This window comes from Strix aluco, chromosome 2, assembly GCF_031877795.1.
Source record: "Strix aluco isolate bStrAlu1 chromosome 2, bStrAlu1.hap1, whole genome shotgun sequence".
NCBI classification, from domain to species: Eukaryota; Metazoa; Chordata; class Aves; order Strigiformes; family Strigidae; genus Strix; species Strix aluco.
The window spans coordinates 80,523,680-80,541,284 of NC_133932.1; the positions used below are offsets into that span (position 1 = coordinate 80,523,680).

Sequence of the window (17,605 nt, forward strand, 5' to 3'; positions counted from 1 at the left end):
CTGGAATACTGCATCCAGTTTTGGACCCCCAGATGCAGCAAGCACTCTTAACAAACTGGAGTGAGTTCAGTGGAGGGGCCACTAAGATGGTCAGGGGACTAACAGGAGAGATCTCCCTGTGAGGAGAGGCTGAGGAAACTGGGCTTGTTCAGCTCACAGAAGAGAAGTCTTATAGAGGATTTAATAGCTGCCTTCCAGTACCTGCAAGGTTGTTACCAAAAAGATAATCAGGCTCTTCACAGTGGTACATGGTTGGAGAAGCAAGAGAATAAATTCTAACAAGAGAGATTTAACCTGGATACCAGGAAAAACTTTCTCACCATAAGGAAAGTCAGGCAGAGGAACAGGTTGCCCAGAGATGTTGTGCAGGCTCCTTCCATGTCAATTTTCAAGACTCGAACTGCATAAAGCATGGAGCAACATCATCTGACTTCAGAGCTGACTGTGCTTTCAGCAGGAGGTTGAACTAAACACCTCCTGAGGTTGCTTCCACCCTGAATGATTCTTTGATACTAAATGTGTGTATAAGCAACAGCCAATAGAAGAGGGTGCCTTTCATACTAGCTCACAAAGTTGGAGTCCTGGGTTCTTAAGTCTCCCAAAGAGTTTTAAATTCTTTCCTGCATCACAGAAGGCTCTCCCAACCAGCAATCATTTTGTTTAGCACTTTTGGCTGGAGTGGTATCCTCTCTATTTAGGGCCAAGCCTGGGAAACAGGACACTCACTTCGAACCCTCTTTCAGGGATGCCTATGAATTTGATCTTAATAATCTTGAGATAAAAACATCTAAAAGGCATGCTGAGGATTGACCAAACCTAAGTTTCCTTCCTGCCAGTGCAACATCTCTATAAGCAAGCTCGTGAGTGAAGTTACACCACAGTGAATCTTTGTTAGTACCCGTGATTGCCATATTCCTGCATGCATGCACAGTGACCCCAGTTACATAGGGAGGTTGCAGAATGACCCATCTCAAGCTGGTAGTTTAGTGCACCGTCCTGGACAACAGGATCAATGGAGCAAAACCTCAGAGCTGAAGAACCTACAACCTAACTATCCTATTTCCTGGTCTTACAAGTATACTGTTGCACCAAAAATGACCTTTCATGTCATCAGGAAGCTTCCATAGGCTGTTTCCAGGGTCACTCAGCTCCTGTGTTTTAGATAGGTACCTAAATTATCATGGTGAATTCAATTTCTGGAACTAGTTTTGTGACTTGATACGGCACTCTCTTCTGCATATGTCATTCCATGTGCCTAGGTGTATGATCGTCCATTACACCATATCAAACATCTTGTTTAATGAAACCTGCTGCTAAATGTCTGGTCAGACATACGCAGTTAAGAGTTGATGTAAATGGGACTAAGAGGTTACCAGCTCTAGGCTGCCTCTTGTCATCCTTGCTCTTTCCCTTCGCTGCCTACCAGAAGTTACATGGAGTTCTGTTGGCTGAACTTTTGATTTGATGACTCTGTAATCTAGCTATCCAAAATGATCTGACTTAAAACCAGACTTACCTCCTCTCTTTTTTTACAAAAGGGAGGATTTTTTTTTTTAGTTTGAATATTTCCCAGCACTGGGCTAAGGAACAGTGAAACAGTTGAAACAGCACTGATCTTTAGCATGGAGTAATGAATGACAAGCAATGAGAAAGGGTTGGAATGGTAACCTTCTGCTGTGACTTGGTAGCAGCTGGAACAGTTCATCTGACTGCAGCCTAAGCAATAAATAATGCCATACTTTGTTATGGCTACTTGACTTCTGGTTTTGGCTCTGAATTCAAACACTTTGCCTTCTGTATTGCAATGTCTTTTCCTGCTGTCTCCTCTATCTTGTTCTGTAGTGTATCTATCTGGGATGGAATTTAGCACCAAGTTGTGGACACCTGGATGTGAGTGCCCAGTGGAGATGTCCACCTGTGAGCTTCCCTGAAAGTGGTTATGTGTATTTACTCAACTGAATAGCTCTGTAGCTCCACTGGCTGTATTGAGTAGCTCTTATGGGAGCTTAACCAGCTGCAGCTGCCTTCTGAAGACTTGGCTCTGACAGTTGTGTTGTGATTCGTTCTAGCTCAAAGCCTGTAGGCTGTGGTCCAACTACAGCAAATGTAGTTGTACTTCTGCTTTTTGTATAAGACTCCTGAGTCCACTAGAGTTAAAAAAAGGCTTCCATTTTAAATAAATGGACCATGCTTCAGGCCTTGACTGTTTTTCTTCCTAATACTGTGTGTACTAGCTGTGGTTGCTGTTGTGGTTGTTATTAGTGTGAAAGCTAGGTTAGACCATTTCAGGAAAACTGAACAATATTCTTATCATCATCAGTCCATACAGATGTGCACTTGAAGATGGCAGCGGGTTTGTTCTAACAACTTAGAATATTAACATGAATTAATAATAATTATACAGCTTAGTTTTCTAATAATCCACTGTTCTTATGTCTTTGTAAAATGTACTTTAGAGGCCTGGTTTCTATTTTTGACGACCTCGAGGTGGTTTGCTGTGCGTCTGGATGCCATCTGTGCCATTTTTGTTATAGTGGTTGCTTTTGGTTCCCTGCTTCTTGCCAAGAGTAAGTACAAATGTTAGAAAAAGTTCATCCCAGTAATTACCATGTATAGTAATGTCTAATTTTTTTTCATAGATTGCTGTTTCTAATTGTTTAAGGACTGTAATTAAGTTAAATGTTTCTTTCTAGATCATGATCTCTTCCTCAGTCTGGGGCATTGGGGCTGTATCTGCTTTCCTGCAAATACTGGAGGCAGTTCAGACATCTTCCAGGCTTAGGCATGCATCTGCCATCATCCCCAAATGTGCAAACAAGCTTGCAGATCTGCACTCTTCACTTTTGAGATTCTGGCTTTCAGAGCAATAACAACAAATAAATCTTTTTCTTTTTCCCCACCTTTGCCTTTCTTTTTTGGGCCTACAGGGCTTTGCTTTTCATACTGAAACACCCACAGAGCTGCTTCTTAACAACTTTTTTCCTTTCTAAACATGGCACAGTAGGCCAAAAGGCAAGCTAAAATTCCTAGGGATACTCTTCTAATATCTTGGATCAGCAGGATAGGCCAGTTCCAGAAAGAAAATCGCCTTGTAATAATACATTTTACGTTCACTGTCACTCATGAAGTGTCATTAGTGTATGCATCATCCAGGATGTAATTGGGTTAGATGTACTAGAATGAGATAGTCATCTAAAATATGAAGGAAGGAGTAATTATCTTGGACATGAAAATTAGCGCTAATTTGCTGGTTTTGTTTCTTTTCTTTTTCTTTTGGATAAGTTCTGTATGTGCATGTGTGTTTTAAAATTTGAACACTCTGTTCTGCTCAACACTGAAAATTTTGATCTAGATTTGGTGTTACTAGAATGCAAAAAGACAAGTCAAAACAACGGTCCTGAATCTTTCTTTGCCTCTGGATAAGGAGTAGCTCTCTTGAAGTCAATAGAGCTATGCTAGGATAAAGTTCAAGTAAGTTAGAGTACAGTCATGTTTAATACTGGGACAGACAGAATTAATTTAATTTAGGAGTGTAGACCCACTGAACAAATAAATGCTTATATAAACAGGGGAAAAAATACTCGGTCCTGTTACTTTATCTGATCACTTGCAAGAGTACAGAGTTGATGTAAATGTTTGTAACTTATTTTGAAATCATTTTATGCTCATTTTCTGCTTAAGTTTAGGGACTGATGTAATTCGCTTACTAAAAAGTGAAAAGTTACTAATGTTCAGCCAGATAGGGATGACCCTAACAAGCTACTTAAGTAAGGTAAATGCAGCAAGCAGCTATCTGCCTGGAGCTACTCATTGCACAGATGGCAAGTATAGTGTAACCAAACAAAATTCTGGCTGTGATGCTTCCATCATGTAAGTAACCTCATGAAAGTGAAGTTAAGTAGGATTTTGTGTAATTACCAGTGTACCTATTTGATTCTCTTTTTCCTTTGTTCTGCAGCTTTGAATGCGGGGCAGGTTGGTTTGGCGCTATCCTATGCAATCACCCTCATGGGAACGTTCCAGTGGGGTGTTAGACAAAGTGCTGAAGTTGAAAACCTGGTAATGTTTATTTCTTCCTTTTCACTTCTTGGTTGCTTTTCGTGGTTGTGACATGAGGCCTTAAGGATGAGATTCTTCTTAATTAACTTAGGACATTAATACCTTAGCAAGCGATTGAGGCACCACTTACAGTCCATAAAGAAAAACAGCCTCTTCTAGTGTGTAATGTTTCTGACTGATTTTGAGTGTTTGTTAAGATGCATTTTGTCCCTAGTGACTGTGCCTCTCCATTCATAGTAAGGGAGGCTTTATAATCTCCCTTTACAGCAGAAAGGAGACTGACTAGTTACAGTATAGACAATTGCATTGCAACTTACTAAATTACAAGAAATTAATCCCTCTCTATAAGATTTTTTTTTTGTTTGGGATTTTTAATTTATTATTATTTATTATTGCATTTTAACATTTGCTTTATATTCCTTATGGCATTTTTAGGGTCCTGTTAATTCATTGTAAAGACTTATACCTTCTTAGTCTGTTGTAAGTTAACAAATATTTGAAAGTATTTCTTTATATTCAGCTCAGAGAATTGTGTGCTTTCCAAAATACATAACGTAAAAAGCCTTCCACGAATCTACAATATTTACTAGCATGTTCTAGTTTGCCTATTTACTTTAAGTTGATATGTAAGAAAGAAGACTATAAAAAGAGCATACTGCGCATAAACCTCAGGGTCTTTTCTGTTGTGTGGACAACTAAAGGTTACTTGTAATTATGATTTGCTGACCATATTCTAGAAAATACCTATAGTCCTTTTGTAGAAGTTACAAAGCCACATTTAATAACAGATAAAATTAATAGTGATGTTAGATTTGTATTTTTTTGTCTAGCACATGGCTTCTTCAGAGCATTTTTCAGACATGAATAAACTAGTGGTGACAGACTTTGGTGAGAAATGGGAAGAAAGCTTTCAGGTTTTTTGTACCAGTTGGGAAGTTTTGGAAGTGTCAGTCTGTAGGACTGTCTTGTGTAGTGAGTTACTCTCTTGGAGGCTGTGATTCAGAAATACTTTGAAGGAGAAAGGCTTGCCATTCACTGAGCTGGCTTGGATGTGGAACGCTGGTTATTTTATGGAGCTATGATTAGCATCAACTTCTTTGGCAGGTGGACGTCCACCAAAAATCCCTTGTTATTAAAGACTGACTGCATTTAGGGGAGGCAAGAACATTTCCTCTCTATTGTACTCTGTCATTCCTTCCCTATATGCTTTTCCTTGGAGCTTATCTTGTAATGTGGAAAGGGTAGGTGGCAGTGAGGTCAGAGAACTTGCTGCCTGATGACCTCTGCCCTTAAAGCCACTCCAGGCAAGGTAAGCCTACTGGATATCTTTATGATTTTTTTTTTTTTTCCGAATCCATCTGTGAGTCGATACCATTAAATACAATTAATTGGATTGAGATGATGTATGGGTAAGGATGCACACCAGAGCCTAAACAGAACTTCTATTATTTGCCCAGTAAGGGAAAAGGAGTGTTTAAATAGCTTAATTTCTGTTTCTGTTCCTTCCTTTAAAAGTAGATGCATCAGCAAATATTGCAGTTTCTTTCATATCTGGAATTAAATACATAGGAAAAGCAAGTTTTATTACATACAAGTCGCTAATAGCATGGTGACAGCTATCTTGGATTGTGGAGTTACTTGTGACAAACATATTTAAAAGATTTGCTGGGGGTGGGTGCAGTGGCAATAATGAAGGCAAAAAAAGGGATGAAGCCAGTAACTGGGTGCTAGCAGCTATCATGTGTCTGCCTGTAGCTCGTGGCAGTTTGATTTCTACCTTTTTCTTCCCAACACACAATGAAATGGTGTCATCTTAGCCAAGACTGACAGACAACTCTCATAGCTTAGATTTCTTAATACTTGAGCACATACTTAGATTTGTAATTAATCCCACTGATTAGAAATGAATGCTTATGTATGGATTTTATGTATCGTGATAGATTTAGGTCTATAGTAGGACATGAGATGCATTCTTTCCATTTTTTCGGTTGTATGTAAGCATAGGATGGTACCAAATACTCTTATCTGTGCTCAAAGAAAAAACTCTGGAATAATTTGCCTTGAATCTTTATAGTAAAAATATACACACACACATGCATATATGTATATATATGCATGCAATATTTGCAATACATGCAATAAGCTGAAATTTATGTGCGTATGCCTTCTTTCTTCCCCTTAGATGATATCAGTAGAAAGAGTAATGGAATACACAGAACTTGAAAAAGAAGCTCCTTGGGAGACCAACAAGCATCCACCACCTGAATGGCCAAGCCAAGGAATGATAGCATTTGAAAATGTTAACTTCACTTACAGTCTAGATGGACCTTTGGTGTTAAGACATCTGTCTGTTTTAATTAAACCAAAAGAAAAGGTATGTATATGGCTGTCTTTGGCCATACACAGAAATTAAGCAGATGATAAGTTGACAAGCTTTGTGATAAAAGTACATTATAAAATGTATAGATGTTAGGATATCAGTGGTTTTTTAAAAGATAAGCCTTAGTCATATTTAATAACAAAAGTTGGAGCCTCTTTTTCTGTAAGTAAAGCATAAATGTGCCTGGGAACATGACATTTCAGTCTGTCAAAAGATTAAACAGATAATTTTCTGACAAAATTTGGGTTTCATCAGAAAGCGGAGACATACAAAATACTGACTAAACCCAAAATGTTGGTTCAAATCCAAAGGAAATGGAGCTGCATTAGGAAACTGGGGATTCAATGGAGGGAACATAAATGGAACTAAGGATGTCAGCAGACAAGGTGAGCAGAGACAATTGAAAATAAGGAATGTACATGCTCTTGCACAGAGCCCCGCATGGAAGAGAGAAGAAAAAAACACAAATCAGTTGCAGAACTTTAGAATTGAGGATTTTATTTCAGTTCCTTTCGGCTACCAATCCAATTAACTGTTGCCATTAATTAGATTGGTAGCCAAAAGAAACATAGAAATAAAACTCTTCCTCCTCTGCAAATTTGACTCTTCCTCCCCAATTTTGCACTATCCCAATTGAAAGAGTGCTTCAGGAAAGGTCTCCCCCACAGACAAAATTAAATTAGAGCCCTGCAGTGTTAATTCATGCTTTGCTACATTTCAAATGCACATGTACTTTTTTGATTAGGATATCTTCCCTAGAAGGCTGGTTCAACTCTCCACAATCGTTGCCCTGGCCTCATTTGTAACATGCTTTTCCATTCAGTCCCAAACCTGTTTCGTTCCTCAAGTGGACCTTTTTAATAACATGCATGTTACAACAATTCAACCCAGCTTTGCTGCATGGAGATGATCTCGTGGAATTAGGTACGGGTGAGTTAAAAGTGGTGTTTAAGAAGAGCAAAGGGGATGTTTATCTACTCTTTTGTGTATGGGACATCTCTCTAGCTGTTACATATCACTACAATGTAATAGCAAACAAGATTTACATTTCTTAGTGAGAGATAGAAATAAAAAACGGAAGCAAGAGATATTAGCAATGTACGACTCAATCCTTGGTGGGGTCAGGAGGGGGAGGGATGACTGGGGGTATTTATGTTTGCTGAGTGGTTATGCTGCGGTTTTGTCATCCTGAAGTGAATTTGCCAGGCTTGAAACTGTTGCCAAGAACTTCGTGCTTGTCTTCTGTGATGTTTTGCACAATACTGCAGTAGACTGCCACTGTGTAAAATAAATCTCCCAAGCATCTGTGCTCCTTATATTGGTTTTAATTATGGAGAAGTGTCTCTTCAGAATCAGGTTTCCGGATCCACTAGGGATTCTGCCCATGCGACTGTCAGTGAGAGCTCTTATGCCTGTTCAGGCCCCTGGCTCATACAGACTTCTGGTGACTGCAGTGCTACTGGCAGAATGCATGGGTTTAAACTTCTGCTGTGCTTGTAGTTTTTGTTGTAGCCACCCCAGCACCCAGTTTGGTAAGCTTTATATGTACAGTAAGAATGGAGGAGGTGAGTACTAGCAGATCACTCGTGGGTTAGGGTCTCTTTTGATATGTTTGTCTCAGCGTTCAGTATTTCCCTACAGTCGAAACAGGCTAGGAAGGACCCTCTGTTTTAACCATCTTCGCTAACATAGCATAGTCTGCCAGATACAGACCAGGGAGTGCTCATGTAAGGAGTTCCAGCAGCTGACTGTGATTAACCTCTTCAGCTACTATAGCTGCAGCAGGAGAAGGTTGGCATGTGCAGCCTTGGGTTTTAAACACCACTCTCTTTGTTTTAGGCTGCTTATGAATGCTTATCGACTAATACATTGTTAAATGCACCTTGTTCTGACAGATCCTAAATCTGAGGGTATGGCTACATGAAAAAGTTAGGAGAGTGAGGGTCTAGATTTACGACATGGCAGCTGTTCGCATATATACTCTCACATCATAGCCCGAAAGGGGGGTTGCCTGAGGGATAACAAAGACAGGGGCAGTTTCAGTGAAGTAGCTGACATGCTGTAAATCTCACTCTCGTTTTTTGTGCAGTTCTACTTTGAAGTACGAGTGACGCTTGAGTAATGATGAGCCCAGCATAGCAGGTGTACCCTGTATATGCATGTGACTTATATCGGGCAACAAAATCCTGGCCATGTGATTCCTGTTAGGTGACTGGGACTTCCATTTGCAGCGATGGCGCTGTATTTGCACTGGCTGTGAACATTGGCCTCTGAAGAACAGAATGTATTAAAAAAAATAAATAAATGTGTATACTGAGAGCTGTTTCAAATTCATGTCAATTTTCAGCAGCCTGTAGTCAGTTGGACCAAAAATACAAATAGATTCCTCTAAATACTGAAGAGCATAGTCCTTTCATTTGATGCCAAACTGAAAGTGGGATTTTGACAATATGCAGAGCAGCTGCATTTTTATTTTAAGTATCAATGTATTTTTTTATGTTTTTTCTTTATATCCTTAATACAATACTTTATATCACTGACATTTACAGCGAAACAATTGAACTTTTGTTTTCACAACTCTGGGTGTCTGTGTTCTCCATTCAGCATTTTCTTTCTGAGCTGTAGTGTTACTGTTCAGAACTATTTTTCCTTTGTTTCACTGATATAATTTAGTATACTAGACATTTTATCATTTATTGTAACAGATTTGCTTAAATTAGGCTGTATCTTTAATAATAAGCACTGTATAAATGTTAATTAGTTTATATACAATAGTACAATAATGAATTGTTGGATGAAATTGTTGAATCAGAAAATTGAAGTAGCAAATACCCTTTAGATTATGCAGTGTAAATTGCTTCTTGCAGTATAGTTTTTTTAGTGTTTTGTGTATTTTTGATCAAATGTGGGCACTGCTGCTTTGTCTGAGCTTAGTGTGTCTGACTGTTAGAAAGTTTCTTCTTGCTCTTCAATATAATGTTTCCTGTGCTTAATTTAATTCCAGCAGTCATTACTGCATACGAGTCTCAGGCAGTGGGTAATTGCCTTCTGGTGTCTGTACGTATACTCAGAAAGGTTTTCATCTTTTTTCCCTTCTGCACCCCAATCACTTTGCCAGACTATATTGTACATGTTTAATCCTTGTAAATCTTTCCTCATCAAATCAGTATCTCCAACCCATATAAATTTTGTATTGCACTTCTCTGAACTCTTTCCAGTGTGCTGATTTCTTTCTAGAAATGTAGCGAATAGAACTGAGTGCAGGAAATAACAAATCCTGCCAAATCAGATCTGCGTAGAGGGTTACACCCATCACCTTCTCCAATACAATTGATTACTGTACATTGTTTTCTCTAAGAATCCTTCACCTGAAGACAACATTTAAAAAAAAAATAGTTTGCAGTTCAAGTAGTATTTAATCACCACTAATTACATGTCTCCCCTAATTTATTAATGGGCCTGCTCTCTCCCAGGTGTTGGTTTCATACGAAATATTTGTAGGTCTTAACCCCTTGTCATTAAAGTTAGCAATCCCACATTTTATGTTGTCTCTACCTCTTTCTTCTGAAAGCATTATTTTATCATGTTGCGTACAGCTTCTGATTTTTGTTTGGGAACATATAGAAGACTGAATCAATCTGATTTTATTATTCACTGTTTCTTCTGTTTGGAAAGGAATTGCAGCTTGCACCCATGGCCTTGTAGTTTCAATACTTGTGTCCTCTCTGTCGAAGCTGTCTGAAGCATGAATACAGTTTAAAATCCTGCTAGTTTTGGCTTTAGAGTTTGGCTACTTTAAAGTACTTCACCTTAACCATGCTAACAAAATCAGTCTCAGTTATTTAAATTGGGAATACTGCTCATTCATTGTTCCCAAAGTGCTTTATGGGAGTCCTTTTTTGGGTTGAGTAGTAGATGCATGCCTGAAATAATTTGCCTAACATCACCCAGCAAACCAGGTTTAGTATAGAAATTAGCAGCCTTGATTCACATTACTCTATACGCTGAGCCACTTTATCTTGTTTACACAATAAAACACCACACATCAAGGGAAAATATTTCACTTCTGAATATGATCCAAGAAATTGTTGGGTATCCAAATGTCACCTGAATCCAAACTGATTTGGGGGGAGATTTTTTTAGTCTCGAAAAAATGTTAATTATGAAGAAGGTTTTTTTGGTGCTTGTTCTACTGTAAATCCTGTGATGTTGTAAAACTGTTGCTTGACATACTAATTTATCCTGAAAAGCTCCTTGTTTAATCGTACAAGTTTGGCTTCCTCTGTAGGTTGGAATAGTGGGAAGAACCGGAGCTGGGAAAAGCTCTCTGATAGCAGCCCTCTTTCGCTTGGCGGAACCCGAAGGAAGGATTTGGATTGATAAGTACCTGACGTCAGAGCTAGGACTCCATGACTTGCGGAAGAAAATTTCAATTATACCTCAGGTAAGAGTGTGACTTGGTCTGCTATAAACATTTTCAATATAATGCTGTAGTATTTAAAATGCTTTGCTGGGATATGTTCCCCCTGCACCCCTGTATGCAGAAGACATAGGAACTTTAGTGAGGCGTTACTCTTAGTTGAGTAAGGTCTTGATTATTTTAAGATAAAAAGAACCAGCTTCAGGGACTGGAGCATTTTCTTCCTAGTTTTGTACCCTGTCTATTCCTTTGGAATACTTGTGAGTAGTGTTAGCAGTATGCTGTCCTCCTATAGTCTGGGAAAGAGTAGAGAAAATCTGATGGGAATATACCAGTCTTCAGCAGTCCTCTGAAGTTACTTGATCCTTTGGCAACAATTCCTGTCTGATGCATTGCCTGAAACTTCCTTAGTAAGGGACTTTGACGGACCACTTTCCATCTCAAAGTGTCTGAAGTTGGGTCCAAAGTCCCACTCTAGTCACGCCTGTACAAACTGACTGAGGCTAGATCTAGAAAGAGCTCACCTAGAAGTGAGCTACCAGCCTTTCCATTATTTGGAGAAGGTTGGACAGGAAGAGGCCAGGGGAACAGACAGAAGAGTGGGTCATTATGACCCACAAACAAAAACTTGGTGAGTTTTAGAAGCTGAATGCAGGGAAGGCTGAAATACAGGAAAAAAGCTAAGACAGTGTTGGGAATAGTCTCTTCTCTGGTCCTGGACCAGAAGAAGGGATATTGCAAAAACTCCAGTAGGTCACAGGTCTTCTCTTCTTTGGTCTTACTTTCAAATGAGACATTGAATCAGAGAAAGGTTATATATAATAAAACCTCAAAACTTCCTGAAGTCAGAGCCTGTGCAAGTACCATGTTTCATGAGAGCTCTGATCTCTTCCATGATCATTTGCTTTCCACTGGAGAGGGAGGAAGAGGGAAAAGCTCATATGCTGCGAATGCAAAGTCGTGTTTTTGGCAAATAATTCATCTGGGATGTTCTAGCAGATAGAACAGTAGGCTGGAAAACAGGAATTTGTTTGCCGTGTTTAGCATTAGTTCTTAGATCTCTGTATTTTATTACAGAAGCTGTATTTAGGGTCCTTGCACCATCTATGTAACTGAATTTTTCCTAGCCTGTTGGCAGGATGGCATTCAGAGTGCATTACTTTCTTTAAATTGAGAATCTGATAAAAATGATCATGAACAGTGGTTCTAAGCCACTCTTGATCATCTGGGTTTTTTTTTCCTTTCCCAAGAATAGGAGTCAGAGAAAAGAAGCAGATATACTATTACCAAAAAAACAGAAAGGTACTCCCCCAACAGTTGGATTGTTGCCTAATGCAGGATGTCTTTTGTTTCAGCATGCTGAAGGCTTTGTTATTGCACAGTGGAGGTACTTACTGGAAGTAGCCATCTTTTGTATGTAGAGAGGACTTCATGTGGATTTAAGTTCTATTTTTTTGTTTGTGTGCAGCGATCTTTTCTCCTGAAAGCAGATGATCATCAGTTCATTTAAGGCCTTCAGCTTTTTGAAAGCCTTGCCCATAGCTATTGCAGGTGATTTCTATGGTTGGAAGAATTTGACCCGGTTGAATAAAACAGAGTATTGAGACAGGAAAACTGCTGGTCAAATACTGTTTCTACATGTTGAGTGATGCAGATGCTCAAGGGTCACTGCATTTAATTATACATGGGTTTTTTTTCATACACTATCTATTGAAATGGTTGTAAAACTATTTTAATCCAGTTGAATTCTGTGACTTTTATCAAGTTTATATGATAGCATTTTCATCATGGTCCCAGAGGGTTTTAAGTGTCCAAAGACTAGCAGGTAGCATTCCTTTTCCACATAAGGAAGACTTGTTTCCACTAAAAAATATGCAAAACTATGAAGTGGTGGTAGTAAGAAGAAGAGGAGGGTTTGGAATCGGGCTTATACTATAGTAAACTGAGTGATAGGCATTGTCTTGTACTGCATTAATAGTAGTGTCAATAATAGAAATAGTTATGTAACATCAGGTAGTTATTTTGCAGCAAATATCTTCATAATTATGTGGGAGGCTAAGAAACCAGAGGGAGAGATGGTTATTAAAATTGTAACATAAAATATGCTAAACAGAACCATTCCTAGAGAGTGATGAGGCAAGACTGAAGTTTTCTTATATGTAAGTTTAAATACCTACCTGGAGAAATAAAAATGTGCTTAGGCCTCTTAATTGCTTGCTTGGATGGAGCTGTGTGAAGGTTGTGTTTGTAAATCTTTTCTATGCAAATATTGTCTGCCTCCCTGACTGCAAGCATTTTTACAACAATTATTTACAGGTTTGTCTTATTACTTTCCTCTCATAAACCAGACTAATTTAAATAATAATCTGTGTCAGAAATGGTAATTAAAAAATATCCTTATCTTCTGTTGCAGTACATGTCTGTTGTTAGGACTTTTATAATAGTTATGAACACTTTATAAATTCTGCCTCCTATTTTGCCAACCTATAAAAATGGATTGAAAAGGAAAATAAACGTAACAATACCTTCAAAACACACCAAATGGTGTATTAAAATATGTATTGTTAAACAAATTACTTTCTAGGTGTTTTTGAAGAAAACTGTTCTTTAACCTGTTAATGTTTTTTAAAATCCTTTTGTTCATTCAACAGGTTTTTAGTGACATGTTGCTAGTGCAACAGATACTTTCAAAAAATTGGCATGTTACCTCAAGAAATGCATATGCTCTTTTACGTTGCTTGTGGTATGTTCTGTCTTTGTTAATCCTTTTATACCATTCAGAGTGGTTTAGAAATGAAGGCACAGTAAAAGGGTTAAGGTCTAAATTCTGTTCTGATTTGCTGCAGCCCTTTGGAGCTGGGAATCATTAGGGTTAGATGGGGCATAAGTCACAACAGAGGTTAATCTCAGACTAAGTTGAAGTTATGCAATTTAAGTTAGACTTTATTTCCTAAGGGAGAAAAAAAGAAAGCTTTTTGCATAAGTTTTCTCCAATTTAAAGACTGGCAACATGATGAATGGTCCTTAATTTATGATTAGCACTATTAGGGCTTTTGACTTGTTGTTGTCTTTATGTGTGGTATTAAGAGGACTTTAGCCCTAAAGTCGTGTCACTGCATGACTCTTGGGCCTGGCAATTCACACGAGTGAGTACAGATCTGTTGCTTAAGAAGTTCTGGACCAAAAGTCATCTTCCCATTTCTCATTTTCCAGTGTGAATTGATTTATGCCAGTTTGGTTAATGATCTGTTACTGCTCTGACCAGGAGCTGAAGTAGAACAAAATTGCTTTGACCACAGGTAAACCCACATTGGTACCTGAATGGGAGAAGGTACCGATTTGACTCCCTGGTGTATTTTGAGTTAGAGCTTTGCCCAAAAGTACTCCAGTTCTAAGTAAGTTTGCTTTGATTCTGTGGCAGTATAGATTAACTTCTATGTGTATGGTTTTAAATGTTGTGTTGAGATGGTGAAAGCTGTTCCTCTTAGGCTCTGGTGGTAAATTGATGGGCTTTTATGGTATGAAATGAAAAAAAAAACCCACAACCAAATAGAGAAGGAAAACCAGAAAGGCATTGTGAACTCTTTGATTCCTCTCTGGCTTATGTACTTCAAAAACAAATTTTCAAAACTGCCCAAATGTAATTTAGGACTGTGAGCTCATTGACGGTGGTAGTTGCTGGTTTTCATTAACAATACCAGGAGGATAGCAGTGATTTCATGTAAGTATATATATATAGCTTGTGGCATCAAAACAGTGGCATGTAAATGCCCGTTTGAGTACTGACATAACTGTGTACAGCAATTTGCAAACAGACCTGTCCTGTTTGGTAAATTATCTTCATACAGACTGCTTAAACACTTGCCTTCCCCCTTGCCGCCCCCCTCCCCCCCCCCCCACTTTAAGCATGCTATTGTGAAATACACCTTTGCATTTCATAAAAGGTAGCTTGTTGTTGGATATTTCTGTGCTGTTGTTAGTTCTGATTATTATTAAATTACCTATTGCAATATAAAACCTGTGCTTATAATGGAATGCTAATTTTACTGGGTTTTAGGAGCCTGTTTTATTCACTGGAACTATGAGGAAAAACTTAGATCCTTTCAATGAATACACCGACGAAGAGCTGTGGAATGCATTGGAAGAGGTGACTTATTAAATCTAGTAATGTACATCTGATATTTACAAACCAAATAACACTACAGTGCTTGTGTGTGTTAGGTTTTAGATGTTAAGGGCATAGCTGTTGATGGAAAAAGGTGGATCATTGTGTGTGCGTTTGTATATGTGTGTGTTTGTGCATGTGTGTGTAGACATGTATATTGTTATATAAGTCTCTTATGAAAAAATTATCCTTTGGAATGATGCTTTGGTTACATTTTGATTCATATCTTAATTTTAATGAACATTAATAGATTCTTAACAATGTACTTTAATGTTTTTAGAATTCTAATAACTGACACACTGTGTAATCCAACTTGGCACTTACTCATTTTGTGTCAGAATATAAAAGGTAAACCTTGCATACTTATTGTTGTGTCATCAGACACACAATAGCTGATTTAAAAGAGAGTTACTCATCCTACAATATGTTGACATGTCAACAGGTGCAACTGAAGGAGGTTGTGGAAGATCTACCAAATAAAATGGAGATGCAGCTGGCAGAATCTGGGTCTAATTTTAGTGTTGGTCAGAGACAGCTGGTGTGTCTTGCCAGAGCGGTTCTAAAAAAAAATCGGATTCTTATCATTGATGAAGCAACAGCAAATGTGGACCCAAGGTAAAAACAAAATCTGTCATATTAAGATGAGCTGTTTTTTCTTCTAATATGATCATCTGCACTGCAGAGCTGAACTTAAATGCTTTGTACTTCTTGTAGTTTGTATTGCTATTTTATGTTTTTAATGATAGCATCATAACTATCTATTCAAAATGGGGCGGTTGAGCTTTGGCTACAGAGCAGATGATATAAACTAAGAGCTCAAAATATCCCTAATTTCAGTGCATTCCACAGAGTTTGGGAAATTAATGTTCAAAGTTTATTTGTCTTTCAGTCATAGACAAGACAAGAACCTCCTTGGAAATGCACATCAGTAACATCAGAATAGCCATGAAACAATTTGAGTTCTGTTGATTTCTGGAAGATATGTCTCTTGGAAATAAATAAATAAATAAAATTTAATTAATCTTCCCCCCAAAAAACCCAAAACTAGAAAGGTGAAAAATGGCTATAAGCAAAACCAGATACTTCTGGTTATGAGATGCTGTCCTTTCAGATGGCTCAGATGCCACTGTGTAATAAGTTACAGATAAAATAGGGGCGGGGGGGAAGGTAAGCTGTCCTAAACACCACAGGAATTGCAAAACAGATTTGGAGATGTTTAAAGCTACAGGAGGGACTCATTTATCATCCATTATTTTGTCTTGTATAACTCAGGCCATCAGAACTTCGCTGAATTCATTCCTGTTTGAACTAGAGTGTACTTCTAGAAAAACATCCAACCTCAATAGAAGAAAAATTCAATGACAACCCTTGTTAAATTGTTCCAATAGCTAAGTACCCCCACTGTTAATTTTTGAAACATTTGAAACGCTGGTGGAAATACTTTGGAAACAATACTGCAAACGTACTGCATCAATTAGTCTGAGCTGAATATATAGTTCCAACAAACTATGGCTTGAGGGAGAACTCGAAGTCCAAAGAGGACAATAACACAGCAAGTCCCTCAAACAGATGCATTAAGGATTTTGTATGTCATCTGGGCGTGACTCATTTTTATAACATCTTCTTGGGAGAGAAGTGGTGCCACTAGGGTAGCTTTGCAGTTCATCTGACAGTGTATTTCTAAAACCTTTAGAGAAGTGCATTCCCTTCCCAGAGGTTGTCTCTTTTTTTTTTTTTTTCTTTTCCCCTTTTTTGGCTATTAGTTTATTTTTGTCTGAGCTCTGATAGATTAACTGTGATTAATCATAGCTGTGGAAATTTAATACTGTCTTACTCATCCTCCCTATTTTGGCATCTCACATGTGTGTGTTCTCAACTTGCACTATCCATTTAATTGATCTTGATTAATGTGTGCTGCAATATATATTATAATAAGGTAAATGTTTGTATCAACTCTATGCATAACAATACAAATAATAACTTGGAACTTCTTTGAATTCAGTTTGCATTACACTCATTATTACCTTTTCCTTAATGTGTTGCTATAACTAGAGCCAAGTATTTTCAGCTGTGCAATCTGATAGGATGCTCATCAGGAAATGCTGATGTGGGTTGCTTAACTGAGCAGTTAGGGAGGCATTTTTGGCATGTAAGGAAAAACCTCCTTTTCTGATGCACAACCCCCATACCTGGCACCCTTGTTTCTAGCCTGGCGGCAAGCACACATCGTATCAAGCACCTGGGATAGGAAACCATGGGGAGCTGCCGCCAGCTCTGGAGATACTATTTCTTTTTTTGTTTTTCTGGTGCTCAGTCTCTTTGCCTCAACTGCTGCTGCAACCATGTCCCTTCTCCAGTTCAACCTGGAAGCACATGTGAGAAGGCAGGGTTTTTGGGGTGGGAGGAGGAGAAGGAAGGGTGAAGTGGCATGAGGCAGTGGATGGACAGCAGGGTGAGAGGTGTGCAGTGTGCACCTTCCCCAAGGATGAGGGACTCCCCGCCATGTTTCTCCAGCTCAGCTAGGCCATTCTTGTCTGCTGCTGAGTGAAGCTGAGCAAAGAAGTGAAGGGAAGGAATTTGG

The 17,605-nt window shown here is 38.5% G+C and overlaps 1 protein-coding gene across 5 annotated transcripts in view; it reads left to right on the plus strand.

Annotated features, from left to right (window-relative positions):
* The window catches only part of ABCC4 (ATP binding cassette subfamily C member 4 (PEL blood group)), a 155,472-nt gene that overhangs the window by 109,105 nt on the left and 28,762 nt on the right, over positions 1 to 17,605 (plus strand). Inside the window, exons 23-29 of one of the 5 annotated variants that reach the window (XM_074815448.1) lie at positions 2,457 to 2,567; positions 3,959 to 4,059; positions 6,242 to 6,437; positions 9,444 to 9,496; positions 10,728 to 10,883; positions 14,917 to 15,006; positions 15,467 to 15,639. In XM_074815448.1, the coding sequence (XP_074671549.1) occupies positions 2,457 to 2,567; positions 3,959 to 4,059; positions 6,242 to 6,437; positions 9,444 to 9,496; positions 10,728 to 10,883; positions 14,917 to 15,006; positions 15,467 to 15,639 (880 nt within the window). Of the gene's footprint in view, positions 1 to 2,456; positions 2,568 to 3,958; positions 4,060 to 6,241; positions 6,438 to 6,750; positions 6,826 to 7,184; positions 7,364 to 9,443; positions 9,497 to 10,727; positions 10,884 to 14,916; positions 15,007 to 15,466; positions 15,640 to 17,605 lie in introns of those variants that run through there. The other 4 variants (XM_074815444.1, XR_012622011.1, XR_012622012.1 and 1 more) reach the window with 4 other exon arrangements.